Raw genomic sequence first — 14015 nt, 5'->3', positions numbered from 1 at the left:
GTTTGTGCTTGCAGTTTCACTGAATGAGCCTCTTGGACACAGAATTAGTGGCAGGCATTATTGTCATTGTACTGAATAACAATCACACATATCATATACGGTTGGCAGGAAAGAGTGCTGCCTTTTGAAGCCAAAAGTTTTTAGTTCTTTCACTGTGCAGTAACCTGCCAGAGTTTCTACTTGATAACCATCCAGTTCAATCACATCATTTCACAGATGGAGAGCCTTAGCCCCAGAGAGATTAAATGGCTTACTTCAAGAGTACATTCTTTATCAGAGCCCACACTGCACCCCCCCATCCCTCACCCAGAGTGCCTCCTGACTGTCTTCCCTAGCAAGGTGTCGATGTCCGCTCCCGGCCGGCAGGAAGGACACACGACAAAGTCTGGCAGTGGACAACCTTTTCTTTTATTTTCCTTCTCCGTACAGCCTGCCCTGGGATCACTCCCAGCCGAAGCCTCCTTTGGTCCGCTCCCCGCGGCTCCTTCCGGGCTTCGCTCCGAAGCCTCTACCGGTCCGCTCTCCGCGGCTCCTTCTGGGCTTCTACTTCCGGGCTTCTTCTTCCCCCCCAGGGGTGGCACCAGTATATATACGGATACAGTGTCCAATCATGTTAAAGTAAGCAAGGCAAGCTGATTGGCTAACATCATCAGTTGCCAGGCAGACTATATTGTTGAGCGGGTTGCTTACGCGGTAAGCAGGAAACTAACGTGCTCGATGGGAGGGGTAATCTACCTCAGGCTTTGCTCTTTACTACAGGCCTCACGTCCGCCAAGTGAGGCGACCGGGCTCGGGGCTGTGGCTCCCAACATCTCCCCCTTTTTTATTTTTTTTATAAATGTGCGCATCGTAGCCCTTCCTGGACTGGGTGCAGAGGCTTATGCCCTATGCGTAGGCCCACCGTAGGTCCTTGGCTTAGACCCTGGTCGGCCGTCCCATGGTCTGCCAAGGCCCTGAGGCCCTCGTCCTTTTTCTAGGGCCAGGCACAAACTGGACGGAACCTGGATGCACACAAGCTTGCACTCATTTCCTCTCCGTAAAGAAATCCCCTCGGAGAGAAATTTAGACCTGGGCAGCATCTAACAGTCCAGCGGCTTACGTGCAGGATGGGGTAGGGCCTGGCTTAGGTTGAGTCGCACCGGGGGAGTACGCTCTTACCCGTCATTGACTCTCCTACCCAGCTATGTCATAATTTTTTAGAGGAGGAGTGTGGGAAGCTCACCACCCCTAGACTCGGTCGTAGGCTAGGCGAGCGAGCCATGCATATGCCTGAGGATCTTCTTGTCCATTTCGGGCTACCGCTATTTCTATTCATCTTGTTGGTTGGTCTGTGATGGATCTCCGGTAGGGCAGGTCTGATCTTCAGTCGAGGGCTTTGTCGCCCGTGTCAGTCTCTCCGGTACCCACAGTGGTTCTCGTCCCGATTCCTGTGGGAAAACACAAACCGCGCCTCGGTTCCAGCTGACCACTGGATCCGGGCCCATCCATTGTCCTGTCAGGACATCTTTCCACTTCACCCACCCTTTATGGTTGGGGGAAGGGTTGCAGTGCTCCACGGCTGGGGAGCAATTATCATTATTTAAATTTAAAAAATTGTGTGTGAATAGTGCCATGGATAATCGTGCCTTTGGGGCCAGGCCTTGGCCTACTCCCCCTTTTTGTTTTTGTAAAATTTCTTTGAGGCTTCTATGAGCCCTCTCAATGATTCCTTGACCTTGGGGATTGTATGGGATACCATGTTTTAATTGAACCTCCATCATTTTGCAGAACTCATTGAAGGCTTTGCCTATATAGGCTGGTCCATTATCAGTTTTTAATATTTTTGGTTTGCCCCATGCGGCCCAAGCTGCCAGGCAATGATTGATCACATTAGACACTTTTTCACCTGTTTCTGCTGTTGCAAATATGACGTGAGAACAGGTGTCTGTGGAAACATGAACATATTTAAGAGTCCCAAACTCCTGTATATGTGTGATGTCCATCTGCCAAACATCACCAGGGATCAAACCTCGAGGGTTTACTCCCATCGGTATGGCAGGTTTGTATGTGGCACAGGAGTTACATAGTCGCACGATATCTCGTGCATCTGCTCTGGAAACATGGAAATGGTTTGCTAGTGTCCTGGCATTGACATGAAACTTATCATGGAAGGCACGGGCTCGCTCGATTGGTGTTAGTAAGGTAAAAATCCATAACGGGCGAGTGGCAGTATCAGCAGCCGCATTCCCCTGTGCCATAGGCCCTGGCAGGGATGTATGTGCTCTTATGTGGGTGGTGAAGACCTTATGGTGTCTGTTCTGAAGCAATGTCTGGATAGACAGGAACAGCCCAGCCTCTGTGGAAGTGGATCTAATTAAACCGGCAGTCTCAAGCACTTGCATAGCATTGACCACATACCTAGAATCGGAGACAATATTAATGGCTTCTGAGAACCGTTCAAGAATCATTTTAACGATCTGCAGTTCCACCACCTGAGGCTGATCTGGTTCAAATTGTATGGTAACCGGGGGCTTGCCTAGGATCACATAGGCGCCTATCCCCGTCTTGGAGCCATCTGTGTATATTGTAGTTGCTGGGACTAATGGCTCAGAGGCAGTAACCTTTGGAAAAATTATAGGGTGCTGAGTGACAAATGACAAGATAGGGTCTTTAGGGTATTGATTGTTTATATCCCCATGGAAAACACATCTCAGAATGGCCCATGTATCTATGCAGGCAGCCAGGGTCTTGATCTGGCTGGCGGTATAGGGTACTCGGATGGCTTGTGGTCCTGAGCCAAAATGTTGGACAGCTCTATCATGCGCTTCAAGGGCCAATGAAGCGACTGTCTCCGGGTAATGCTCTATGACTTTTGCAGGTGAGACCTTAGGGTGTATCCACAGTAGTGGTCCTTTCTGCCAAATCACCGCTGTGGGCTGTAGACTAGTCTGTAGCAAACAGACATCAAAGGGTCGCCCTGGTTCAATTCTGTGTAAGGTAGCCCCACCTAAGGCTTCCTCCACTCTCTGTAAGGCAGCTCTTGCCTCAGGAGTGAGCCTCCTGTGGGAGGCTATATCTGGGTCTCCCTTCAGAAGGTCGAACAGGGGTTTGAGATCTGAATTTGGTATATGTAAATATGGCCTAATCCAATTAATGTCTCCCAATAGCTTTTGCATGTCATTTAGGGTCCTAACGCCATCCGTCCTAATGGTGACCTTCTGTATAAGTCTGGAGGCGACACTGAGGTCCACACCTGCTGACCCAGGGGTGGCCCTTGTTGAAGGCTGCCACCCTGAGCTGTCCTGTCTCTGGGGCGGGGGCCCGCCTGTGAAGGGGGCCCCCTCTGGCCGTTTTTTGGCTCTGTAGCATCTCGTCCACAAATACGGTTGCCCTGAGCATCAAAGACCGACCTACACTCCTCAGCTTTGTGTGATCCCTTCTTGCATCGCCCACAAACATATGGTTCTTCATTCCTAGGGCGAGGCCTAGCATCTGCATTGTTTGGGCAATGACGTTTAATGTGTCCTGGCTCCCCGCAGGCAAAACACCCTTTAGCCTTACATTCCCCTTCTAACCCGCGAGGTCCCCTCTGCTGTACAGCCGCAGCCAGGAGAGCAGCCACTTCCGAGTTGGAGAGCGGCCCCCCTATCTCTCTGCATATCCTAATCCAGGCGTTGAGGTCCTTGTTCTTATGGGGAGCTATCGCTGCCTTGCACTCCTTTGTACATTGCTCGAAAATCAGCTGCCTTACCAGCGGTCGAGCCACTCCCGGATCAGAGAATATCTTATCGGCAGCATCTTGCATTCGGGCCACAAAGTCAACAAATGGCTCTGTGGTACCCTGAATTACTGGGAAAGAACCCTGTGACTCCTTATCGAGCGACTTAGGCTCCTGACAGCTGGTCTCTTTGGCCTCCTTGCCATTCAACTTTCCCTCGTCCTTGGAGTCAGACGACTCCGAGGCTAGAGCCCCGTCCTTCTCCTTAGCATCTTTGTTCCCCTTGACGGGCCCCTCTCGGGAGCTCCCCGACTGGGCCTGCTCAAATACCCTGCGTACTTTTGTAAGCTCTTGAGAGCTTTCTCCACAACCACCCTCGCTCTTAGTGTTGCTACCTAGCATGTTTCCCATCTTTTAATATGTTACTCACCGCGTGAGGCCCAAGGAATCCGCCACTTACGCGTGAGCCTGAGGGGAGTCTAAAAGCCCTGTAGGTGCGCGCCACCCAGAGCCCAGGCTTATCCCCAACTCACCTGTCTCGCAGCTCTGTACTGGAGCGTTGTCCACTTCCACGTCTCGGGGGTGATCAGTCCCCGTGCGGGCCTCCAAATGTCGATGTCCGCTCCCGGCCGGCAGGAAGGACACACGACAAAGTCTGGCAGTGGACAACCTTTTCTTTTATTTTCCTTCTCCGTACAGCCTGCCCTGGGATCGCTCCCAGCCGAAGCCTCCTTTGGTCCGCTCCCCGCGGCTCCTTCCGGGCTTCGCTCCGAAGCCTCTACCGGTCCGCTCTCCGCGGCTCCTTCTGGGCTTCTACTTCCGGGCTTCTTCTTCCCCCCCAGGGGTGGCACCAGTATATATACGGATACAGTGTCCAATCATGTTAAAGTAAGCAAGGCAAGCTGATTGGCTAACATCATCAGTTGCCAGGCAGACTATATTGTTGAGCGGGTTGCTTACGCGGTAAGCAGGAAACTAACGTGCTCGATGGGAGGGGTAATCTACCTCAGGCTTTGCTCTTTACTACAGGCCTCACGTCCGCCAAGTGAGGCGACCGGGCTCGGGGCTGCGGCTCCCAACAGCAAGGGTTCACTTAGGTGGTCCTAGAACGTCAGGAATTCTTTCCCTGAATTTTCCACCCAACCATTCCTCTTCCTGTTTTAGGAGTTGGATGTTATTTCTATACCTGAGCCTTCCTTTGACAGCCATCCTGAAGTGTCTGCTTGTGTGCATCGCATTCTAAAATCCACAAGGGGTCCTGAGTAATTTAAACTCCTGGATTCCATGCTTGGGGAGGTAAAAGCCAGGTCTGACTTAGCTATTTCGGCTTTGTATTTCCCTGTCTCTCTCTCTCTGGGCCTTGTGCTTAGTTTTTTGATAACTGTTTGTGGTGGTTGTTAAATTCACTGGACCAAACATTACAATTTAGATGCTAGAATGATGTTATCTCTCAGAAACAAACTGTCCCCAGATTGTTTTGCCTTGGCGGTTCTCATGTCTATTTTTCCTGTATATAGTAAATTTTATTGTGTCTCAATGTTTAAAAAGTCATGTGCCTTTGGAATCATATATAGAAAGTGGCCCATTTGCTGAGCAGGGTCTCTGTTGGATTCTAGCAGGAGCTGGATTCTACATCAAACACATAGAATCATTAATTAGGGTCATTTGTTCTGCTGTGAGCCAAGGAGACCGTGTAAAGCCTGCCCAAGAGAGAATTAATTCATCCTTTTCTCTGTACTTTTCAGAGTACTCCTAGCAGATTCTCCAAGCCTGCAGGCCTCATACATATGTTCTAATGGGCTAATTGTAAAGGCGACATTTGTAAATTAATCTCTGACTTGAGCTAAGTGGTTTCCCCTAATGGTTTTCATCCAGCGACTCCCACTCTTGGCCGCGTGTCAGAGTCTCTGGAAGAGTGTGTGAGAGATAGAGGTGCCCAGACTCCACTTCCCCAGATGTCATGGTCCTGAATGGGGACACCAGACACCTCTGGTTTTTTTTTTTATTTAAAGAGAAATACAAAACAAAACAAAATAGTAACAGGGTACAAGTAATACAGAATTTCAAGAAAAAATATACAATAAGAAATCACTAGTTAATAGATTATATATTGTCATCTTAGAAATAGTTCAAATTACAAAATTAAAGCATACAAAGTGGACATTCAAACAGTGAGATTGCAAACAGTTTTGTTCAATGATCCAACAAAAGCTTAGTAATATGGTTTTCTATCTTACACACTTAAATATGCATGCAGTTATATCCTTTAGATCACTTTCTTTTCCTCTCTTTTTTTATAACAATTACACATTTTGTGTTTTATTACTCTCACAGTTATTATTACTTTTTTTTGAAGAGAAAAAAAAACAAATGTGACAGAGTAAAACAGAGTCAGTAAGAACAGAAGGATGGACATAGTACATGATGTAAAAACAGAATACCAGGTGATCAATAATGGTTACCATTATGCCTCTTGCTATCTTAACAAGAGTTGCCTATATATCAGGTATAATAGAATTGAACAGAACAGTACAGAACAAAAGCAATAAAACCTAAGCATTGGAGACTTTACAGGACTTCAAAAGAAGCTAATAGTCAAACCATAATGGGCATCATAGTAAATCTTATTGCCTTCAAAGTGGTTGCCTATACCCTCAAACTTGATACTATCAAACAAAACAGAATAGAGTAAAATCAGTCAAAACAAGATGGGGAGAGCAATACAGGGGTTCAAATCAGGTTAACAGGAAAACAAAAAAGTTACTATAATATATCCCACTATTTTTAAATTTATTTTTCCCTTAATTAAAAAATAAATTAATTTTGACACCTCTGTTTTTAAAGGAAAGCTCCCCAGGATATAGGATAGCTGCTTTTGTGAGACTTGGGTCCCAGTTCATCTAAGAAGGCTTCTGTCATATCATGAGCTGATTGGAAGTATTTAGACCTCAGGCTGAAGCCAAGGTCTGAAACAGGCAGTGTCTCTGAAAAAGCCCCCCTTCCTAGTTTGTTCTTCTCTGTGTCCATATCCCTGAATCCCTGAATCTGCCCTTTCCTGTGAGCTCCAATGACCAAAGGAGGATATTCTATACTAGATCATGTGTTTTCCATTTTTCTGAAATTTCTCATGGCCCTCTGGGATTTTCATCTAAAGAGAGAGCTGTGAGCCTCCCTCCTTGTTCATCAGCAGACTCCTTGTGATAAGGAAGACAAACTTTAATTGTTTGTTGTTCTTGTTTCAATGCACTGTGTGTTCTCCTGGCATTCTTTGGTGAAAACACATGTCATATCTCATCCTGAGTTATGAAAATAGGTGAGTCACAGGTGCCATCGTTCCAATGACATTTACACATTGCTTTTGTTTTTAGGAGTCAGGCACCTTGGAAACATCATTGCATATTCAGTATCACCACATAGCAAATGGGAGTTTTTGGAAAATCGGAGAATGTGGCAGTTGGTACCATTCAGAGGAGCCAGTCAAAGTGATGGTTGAGCCAGTCCAGGAGAAGTTGGCCAAGCTTGGCAGGTGTTACGGAGAAAGTCAGGAAAGTGGTTGCAGAAGGGTAACACTCAGTATGATCTTGCCCTCATGTTACTGTGCCCTTTGAGTCTCAGCCCTCTTTTCCCTGGGACTATAGATCCCCAGAGACCAGGAAAGGACACTTTGAAGAGAGCTTGAGATAACAGTGTCTTATTGCCCTTTTTCAAGAGGCCCTTTTTCAAACTTCTTTGTTGACTAACAACCCAACCAGCCAGTAGCTTGTTTGACTTTGGCTATACCTAATTAGTACGTATTCAATTATACTAATTAAATAATGGCATATGATCCATCTATGTAAGAACCACTCTGCAAAAGAGTATATTTCATGACTCCAAATGGGTTCACATTTTTGTTTCTCTTGGGGCTTGTGCATATTGTACATTAAATAAATACTTAGATGACTATTTGGAGGCATGCTATAACATAACTACCATTTGGGCTAAAATTGTTTTACAAACTCTGAAATTTTACATTTAGAGTAAGGTTTTCAGAGTGGGGATTTATTAAAGAATTAGAGAAAGGGAGAGAATGAACTCAACTTTTTCACTGTCTTTGTTATGTGGAAGTCAAGTCTCTGTTCCTGTTTTCAGTGTCACTTCCAAAGGGTTGATGTGTTCCTCCTGCACCTGGATCTAGGCTGACCGAGCCGTCAAGCCTGACAGGATAAAGAGGTGTTTGGAAGTTTAACAAGTACATGCACAGTTACCTTTATACTGAGAAGCTTTGATCATTTCATGCATAGAGCCAGGTGACTGTGGGTGGTGGTGAATGGGGCAGTGTGGACTCTCTGCATCTCTTAGAGATAAAACCTTCTGGCAGAACAAGTGAACCCAAGCATAGGTCCATGAACAGAGCCCTCATTGCCTGGTGCTGGGAGGAGCCCAGGAGGACATTTGCCTCTTGGTTTCTCTGTGTTCTTATCCTAAGAGATGCTGCTATTTGAGTGTGCATCTCAAGAGAACGGCAGGATTTATTCCCTCTTATTCTGACTGGCTGATTTGCCTAAATAAGCCGTGCATTATCCCCATCACAGACACCAAGTGGAGGCAGCTGGGACAAATTAATGCCAGTTACTTTGACCATCCTGATGCTGGAAAACATCACCATTGCAGGAGCAAGAGATTTGAGCTCCTCATAGAACGATGTGGAGGCCATTTACAAGGAGTTTTCCTTTCCTTTCCTGTGATTAGTGCTTTGAGTGGCATAGGACTGTCTAGCCAGTCTGACAAGAGCTCAGCATTCACAAACACACACATGGAGCCAAGTCAACGGGGATTAGTACTGGGTCTGCTGTTTATGAATGAAGAGGCCTGGCCTGGCTGCTCTGGCCACACCCCTTCTCCCTTTGCAGCTTTTTGAGAATGAGGTCAGGGCTGGGATCTAAGTGCTTAACTCTCAGAAATAGCAGCACAGCTCCAATTTAATCTTAAGCTATTTGTTTCGCTGCCTCCTTCAGAAAACAGAGAAAAAAGCAGAGGCTTGTTTGTGCTGTTGTTTGTTTTTGTGTTTACCTTTGCAAGGAGTTATGAATGAATGTGCATGAGGGGAGAGATGGAAGTGACCAGCCTAGAGAGTTCTACGATGGGTCTGTAATTGCTGACAGACAGCAGGAGTTTCCTTGGATTCAGCGGGACCACGTTTTGGTTTTTAAAGCAAATTAGAAGCATAAAATAGGCCCTGGTGGTGCATTGTTTTAACACCTCCTTTCATAAGGAAGTGTTAGCAGTTGGTATGAGATAGAGTATCTCTTTTACAATGTCCAGTTATTTTGGCTGTTATCTTCTGTTTATGTCGCCCACCATCCCCCACACCAGGAGCTCCATGGAGTTGTGCAATGTTTCAAATGAGTATTTTATGCAGATTTCATTTTCCACAGCTACTCTGGCACATACTCAAAATACAAGTTGTGTGTGTGTGTTTTTCCTCTTACACATACACACATACTCACACACAGCTTGATCACACCCTCAGCCAGTACCAGCAGGGTATCAGTATGTAGATATTCCAGGATACACATTTCTAACCGGCTCTTCAACCCTGGGACTCTTTAAGATATTAACATAACTAAAAGACACTTGTTGACTGGCAGGCAGGGATTGTCTGTCATGATTATGTTTACTTTCTGTTCTCAGGCTTAATTGTTGGCTGTTAGCTTCTTTTTTTAATTTTTGGCCATCTTTTAGTTGCATTAATAGTCTCTTGAGTGAGAGATTAAATAAACTCTTTGGAACACTGAGTGAGGACAGAAGTGTGAATATCAACCTAATCTGTTACATATTCATTTGCTGAACTTCTGTGTGACAGGTGTCCATTGAAGGAGATGCCAAGCTGTCTTTTATAGCAAAGGTGATTAACTTTGAGTGAGGAGTCTAAAGAAAGATTGTCATGTAACTGGTCAAATGCATTACTGAATTTGGCATTATGTACTTTGACTATTTTCCTAAGAACTTGAGAAGTGTCATAACCACATGAATACATAGCATCGATGCAGCAACCAGATCTACGCCGATAGCTGTAGATCGTGTGTGTATAAATATGCACATATATGTATAAATATGTACACACATGTACCCCAATGAACATTTGTACAAGCAAATTTGTGCTTTTCAAATGCATATTTTTGGATTGGAGACAGTAAGTAGATTACTGAGTCTGGGGGATGAGAGAGATCAAGGATTAATTTAACAGGCGTGTAGGATCTCATTGGGATGTTGAAAATGTTCTGAAAATGGATTATGTGGTGGTCACACTCTTTGGTGAATTTACTAAAAGTCATTGAGAAATTGCACGCTTGAAGTGGGTGAGTTTTAATTGATATCCTTTTAGGGTCCCTTTAGGGCCTAGGTCACAATCATCTGAGAAGTGGCATCACTTGCTCTTTTCTCCCTGCGGTTTAATGGCTTCAGTTACAGAGAAGCTGGACCTTGAGATAAGCAGGTCAGACAAAAGGCCAGTGGTGTAGGATAGGAAAGTCTACCCTGACCCCTATTGGCAAGGAGTGAAGTTGCTGGCCACTGGCAGATAAGGACCAACATCAAGGCAGTCCATGGAAGGCTGGGTAGATTTCCAAGCTGGTCTGTGAAAGCATTTGGCGCTGTGTTTTAGAGCTGCTGCTGCTGTGTCAAGAAAAATAAACATTCCGCTATTCCACTCTTCAGTGATGGCATCTTTCTCTTCTTTTGCAGGTTGTCTTAGTCTTTGCTCTCAGCATTGGTGCACTTGTAATATACTTCATAGATTCGTCAAAGTGAGTATTCAAATACATTATCTGATCCTCTTCCTTGTTTTTAAAAAAAAAGAAAAACAAACACGACCCTTTACATTGGTGGATTTATTTATCATGCAACCCACCTTAACAAAGACCTCCTGAGTGTGGAAGACTGTTGGAGGAAGGCTGGGCTGTTCTGTGCTGATTTTCTGAATGGGCAGGAAAGCTCTCAGAAGGCCGCTTTGATTCTGCTGGCATGGGAGGGAGAGGCCTATGGGTCAAGTCTTCTTGCTGGGAAGTCTTTTCTTATTTTTGATTGTTTCCTGATGAAGTGTTTGCACTGAAGATGTCAAGAAGTTTAGAGGGCTTTGATGGAAATTTGCAACCTGTGGGAGGGTGACAGTGTCCCACAGCTGAGAGTCTGAAACCAGTCTAGGATAGGATCCTTTTCCTTTCTGGGATCCTCATGCTTTGACCTAATTGGAGGGCAGGTTAGAAAGCATAATGCCTGTCTGTCACCTGCTAAGCAAATATTCAGCTGAAGCATCGCATACTGGTGCTTCTTGACCTATAAAGGTAAGAAGGTGGAGCGAGGAGTTCACCATGACTCCTAGAAGTAGAGGACGGTGGCCATCTGAGGATTCCCAGAGGGGACACTCATGCAGATGCTTAGAGCACTCGTGCTGAGTGAACTGGTGCTCCCCAGTAAACCTGGGTCACAGATGGTGAAGACCTTGTGGGAGGTCAAAGAGAACACTGACGAGGGGGGCTGCTAGGTGGTGGCTCCTTTGCTTTCCTGTGGGTGCCAACCATAGGTGTACCGCTTGTTCCAAACACTCTGTTGTAATTTTGAAGTTGACATTTTTCTGTTGTGATGTGAACTTGATGACTCTGGCCAAGTACAAAGGCCTTGAGCTCATTGTCCTCATTATCTACTGTGAGAATGTCCTCAATTCTTTTAATGCCACTCCTGGAATGGTTGGATTTCAGACTCTGATCCTAGCAAACCTGCTCAGTGTCTTTGTTGGTTTGAACTCTGAGCTTGGCGCTCGCTTCCTGTGGCTTGGGATGGTGGCGATTTCATGCGCATTTAAACTTTAAATTTCTCAGAGCCTTTTGGTTACTGGCCAGAGGATTTTGTGTATTCGGGTGCAGAGGTCAAAATGTCATGTCAGGAAAAATAAAGAAAGCATCCCTTCTGATCACCTCTCTGGGAACCGGTCAAGTATGAGACTAAGAGAGGTCCTGCATATCACCGTCACACAAGTCTGGGCTTCCCTCATCCATCTTGAATGGAGACTCCTTTAGAGGGGGACAAGAGTACACATGCTCTCTCCATGTGAAATCCTGAGCCAAGAAAAAGAAGAGCTTTTATTTAAGTCTGGAAGACTCCAGTTGGTATGTCATTGAAGGTAAGCACCCCTTTAATATTTACTCTTACTGATTCTGGGCCATATTTGATTTAAACTGGAGATCTTCTAAAGCCCTTCCTCTTATTTCTCCAATCTCTCCCCAGGCATGTTCTCACATATTGTATCGTGTATACCCTATCACCTCCCCTGCTGGGGCTCAGGAGAAAGGTTTGGCTATGTTCCCCAGAGAGAGCACACCCTTAGGAGGTGAGTGTGGTGATTGCTTGGAAAGACAGATGCGTGGGCCACTCTGTACTTCCCACTTTTCTCCCTTTCTGCTCCTTTGTATTTCTTTGAAATAAAATAGTTTTGTTAGATGGCTCTGCATGGTGTCTTTTTTTTTTTTTTTAATGTGTATTGGGAGACAATCTTTGGGTGGGGTATTCGGTGTTCTTGTCTCCATGGGATGGGATGGACAGAGATGAAACTCCCGTAGGCAGATCTTCTTCCCCACGTCCCTCCACATCCATTGGTTTCACTTCTGACTCCCCCAGTCCTCACAGACACTGGCATTGGGAATCCTCTCCAATTCTGGCTTCTTTCATGGACCGACAAAGTATCTATACCATGGCTGATCTTTAGTCCTGTTCCCAACTTTCCCAGCAAAAAATGACAATAATCTTAGGAAGGAGACTATCCATGCTCTCCCTGGGGAGTGCCCTAGCTTTGTCCTAGCATCAGACTTTCTCTTTTCTGAGTCACTAATTGTTTAACAAATTCATATGTGAGAACACATAACAGCCATTTGTGGAGCCCCATCCACTTTTCATATGTGTTACTTCCTTTGGACTTGAGGCTGCATCCAAGATGCTGAGCCATAAGGGGCCCAATCAGCGGCAGTCACTTGACGGGGTCTTTATTTTCCTGGGGAGAGCCAGCGAGGATGCTCTGTTCAGAAAGGGGAAGAATTCAAGTAGAATTTGTAAAGTCACCTTTATGATAAGTCCTCGCATTCCAGAGAACAAACCAAATTATCATCCAGCCTAGGGAACAAGATAAAGTGAAAGTTCACCCACGTGTAATGTGCAAATGGAAAGAAGGTAAGACAGTGGAATGTAAATTCTGCAAATCTGTCCTCATTCTAAACTGTTACCCGTTCAGCAGTCATCGTTTGGCAAGCCACAGAGCTGTCTTGGAAGTAGCTTTAAATTTCTCTTGGAAATGATACTAAATCAAAACCCTGGAAAGAAGTATCTAGTATTCTTGAGATGAATTTTAGTTAGAATTTATTCCCTGCAAATAAGTCAATCAAGAGTGAGCTAATTGGGCTGATGCTGTCCATGAAATGGCTTGTATCTCTGTGTCTTAGCCAGACGTGGGCTCAGCAAAATGGTAGGGAATATCCGAGTTTCACAAGTGACCTAAGTAAACTGTTGAAAGTGCGAGGAACACAGATTAATATATAAACCAGAACCCACTGGTTGGCTGTCTTGGCTTGGCCTCATAGCAGGCCAGTTTAGCTCCTGAACATGGACAGCAGACTAGGGGGTAATTCAACTTTTGTGCACCTACAGATGGATAAAGAAGTTCCAATAAATATAACTGCTGGGTTATGATCCTTTTAACCATTCAAAGCCTGTTTTACTATCAGGAGGTGGGGGATAAGTCATTTCCAAAGCTATCTTGCCCTGCATGGTTTTCCTTTCTAATTCTTAGGCCAAGATCCCTGAGAGCCCTTCTTTGAGTCTTTGCTTTCCTAGAGTGGTCTCTGTGGAAGAATCATTTGTGTAGGCTCCAGTAATTACTGTCTACTGACGACAATTTCTTCTCAGAACTCCTAGAATTGAGAGCCAAAGAGATTTACACTGAGCTGTGTTAAATGATACTTCGTCTTCCCAGCAATAGCCTCTGGAAATGCCCAAGCAGAGGGAGATGTTCCATCAGGTCTTTTGACTGACACTGGTATTAGTACCTTCACAAACACAGAGGCCTATGACACTCACACCCATAGTGATCCCATCCCCCAAAATATCTCCTTCAATTAGCTACAAATACAGATGCGTATTTGTCCAAAGGAGCTCTTTCTCTTCATTCTTTTCCAAAGGTTCCCTGCCCAATTTATGTCACACTTTGCTCCAGCTCCCAAGTCTGACGTCTGTCAGTGCCTACACTGAGACCTTTTCTCCCACACACTCTGATCCTTGTGAAACAGATTTT

At 45.4% G+C, this 14015-nt stretch overlaps 1 protein-coding gene across 31 annotated transcripts in view; it reads left to right on the top strand.

Annotated features, from left to right (window-relative positions):
* The window catches only part of Kcnma1 (potassium calcium-activated channel subfamily M alpha 1), a 736611-nt gene that overhangs the window by 351828 nt on the left and 370768 nt on the right, over positions 1-14015 (top strand). For 29 of the 31 annotated variants that reach the window (XM_063238715.1, XM_063238714.1, XM_063238712.1 and 26 more), the window contains exon 3: positions 10424-10485. In XM_063238715.1, the coding sequence (XP_063094785.1) occupies positions 10424-10485 (62 nt within the window). Of the gene's footprint in view, positions 1-10423; positions 10486-11556; positions 12176-14015 lie in introns of those variants that run through there. The other 2 variants (XR_010044028.1, XM_063238739.1) reach the window with 2 other exon arrangements.

This window comes from Cavia porcellus, unplaced genomic scaffold (assembly GCF_034190915.1).
Source record: "Cavia porcellus strain 051 isolate PalLab524CR breed Dunkin Hartley unplaced genomic scaffold, mCavPor4.1 scaffold_28, whole genome shotgun sequence".
NCBI lineage: Eukaryota > Metazoa > Chordata > Mammalia > Rodentia > Caviidae > Cavia > Cavia porcellus.
Note: the sequence above shows the minus strand (reverse complement) of the source record. Positions and strands in the feature narration are given on the sequence as shown.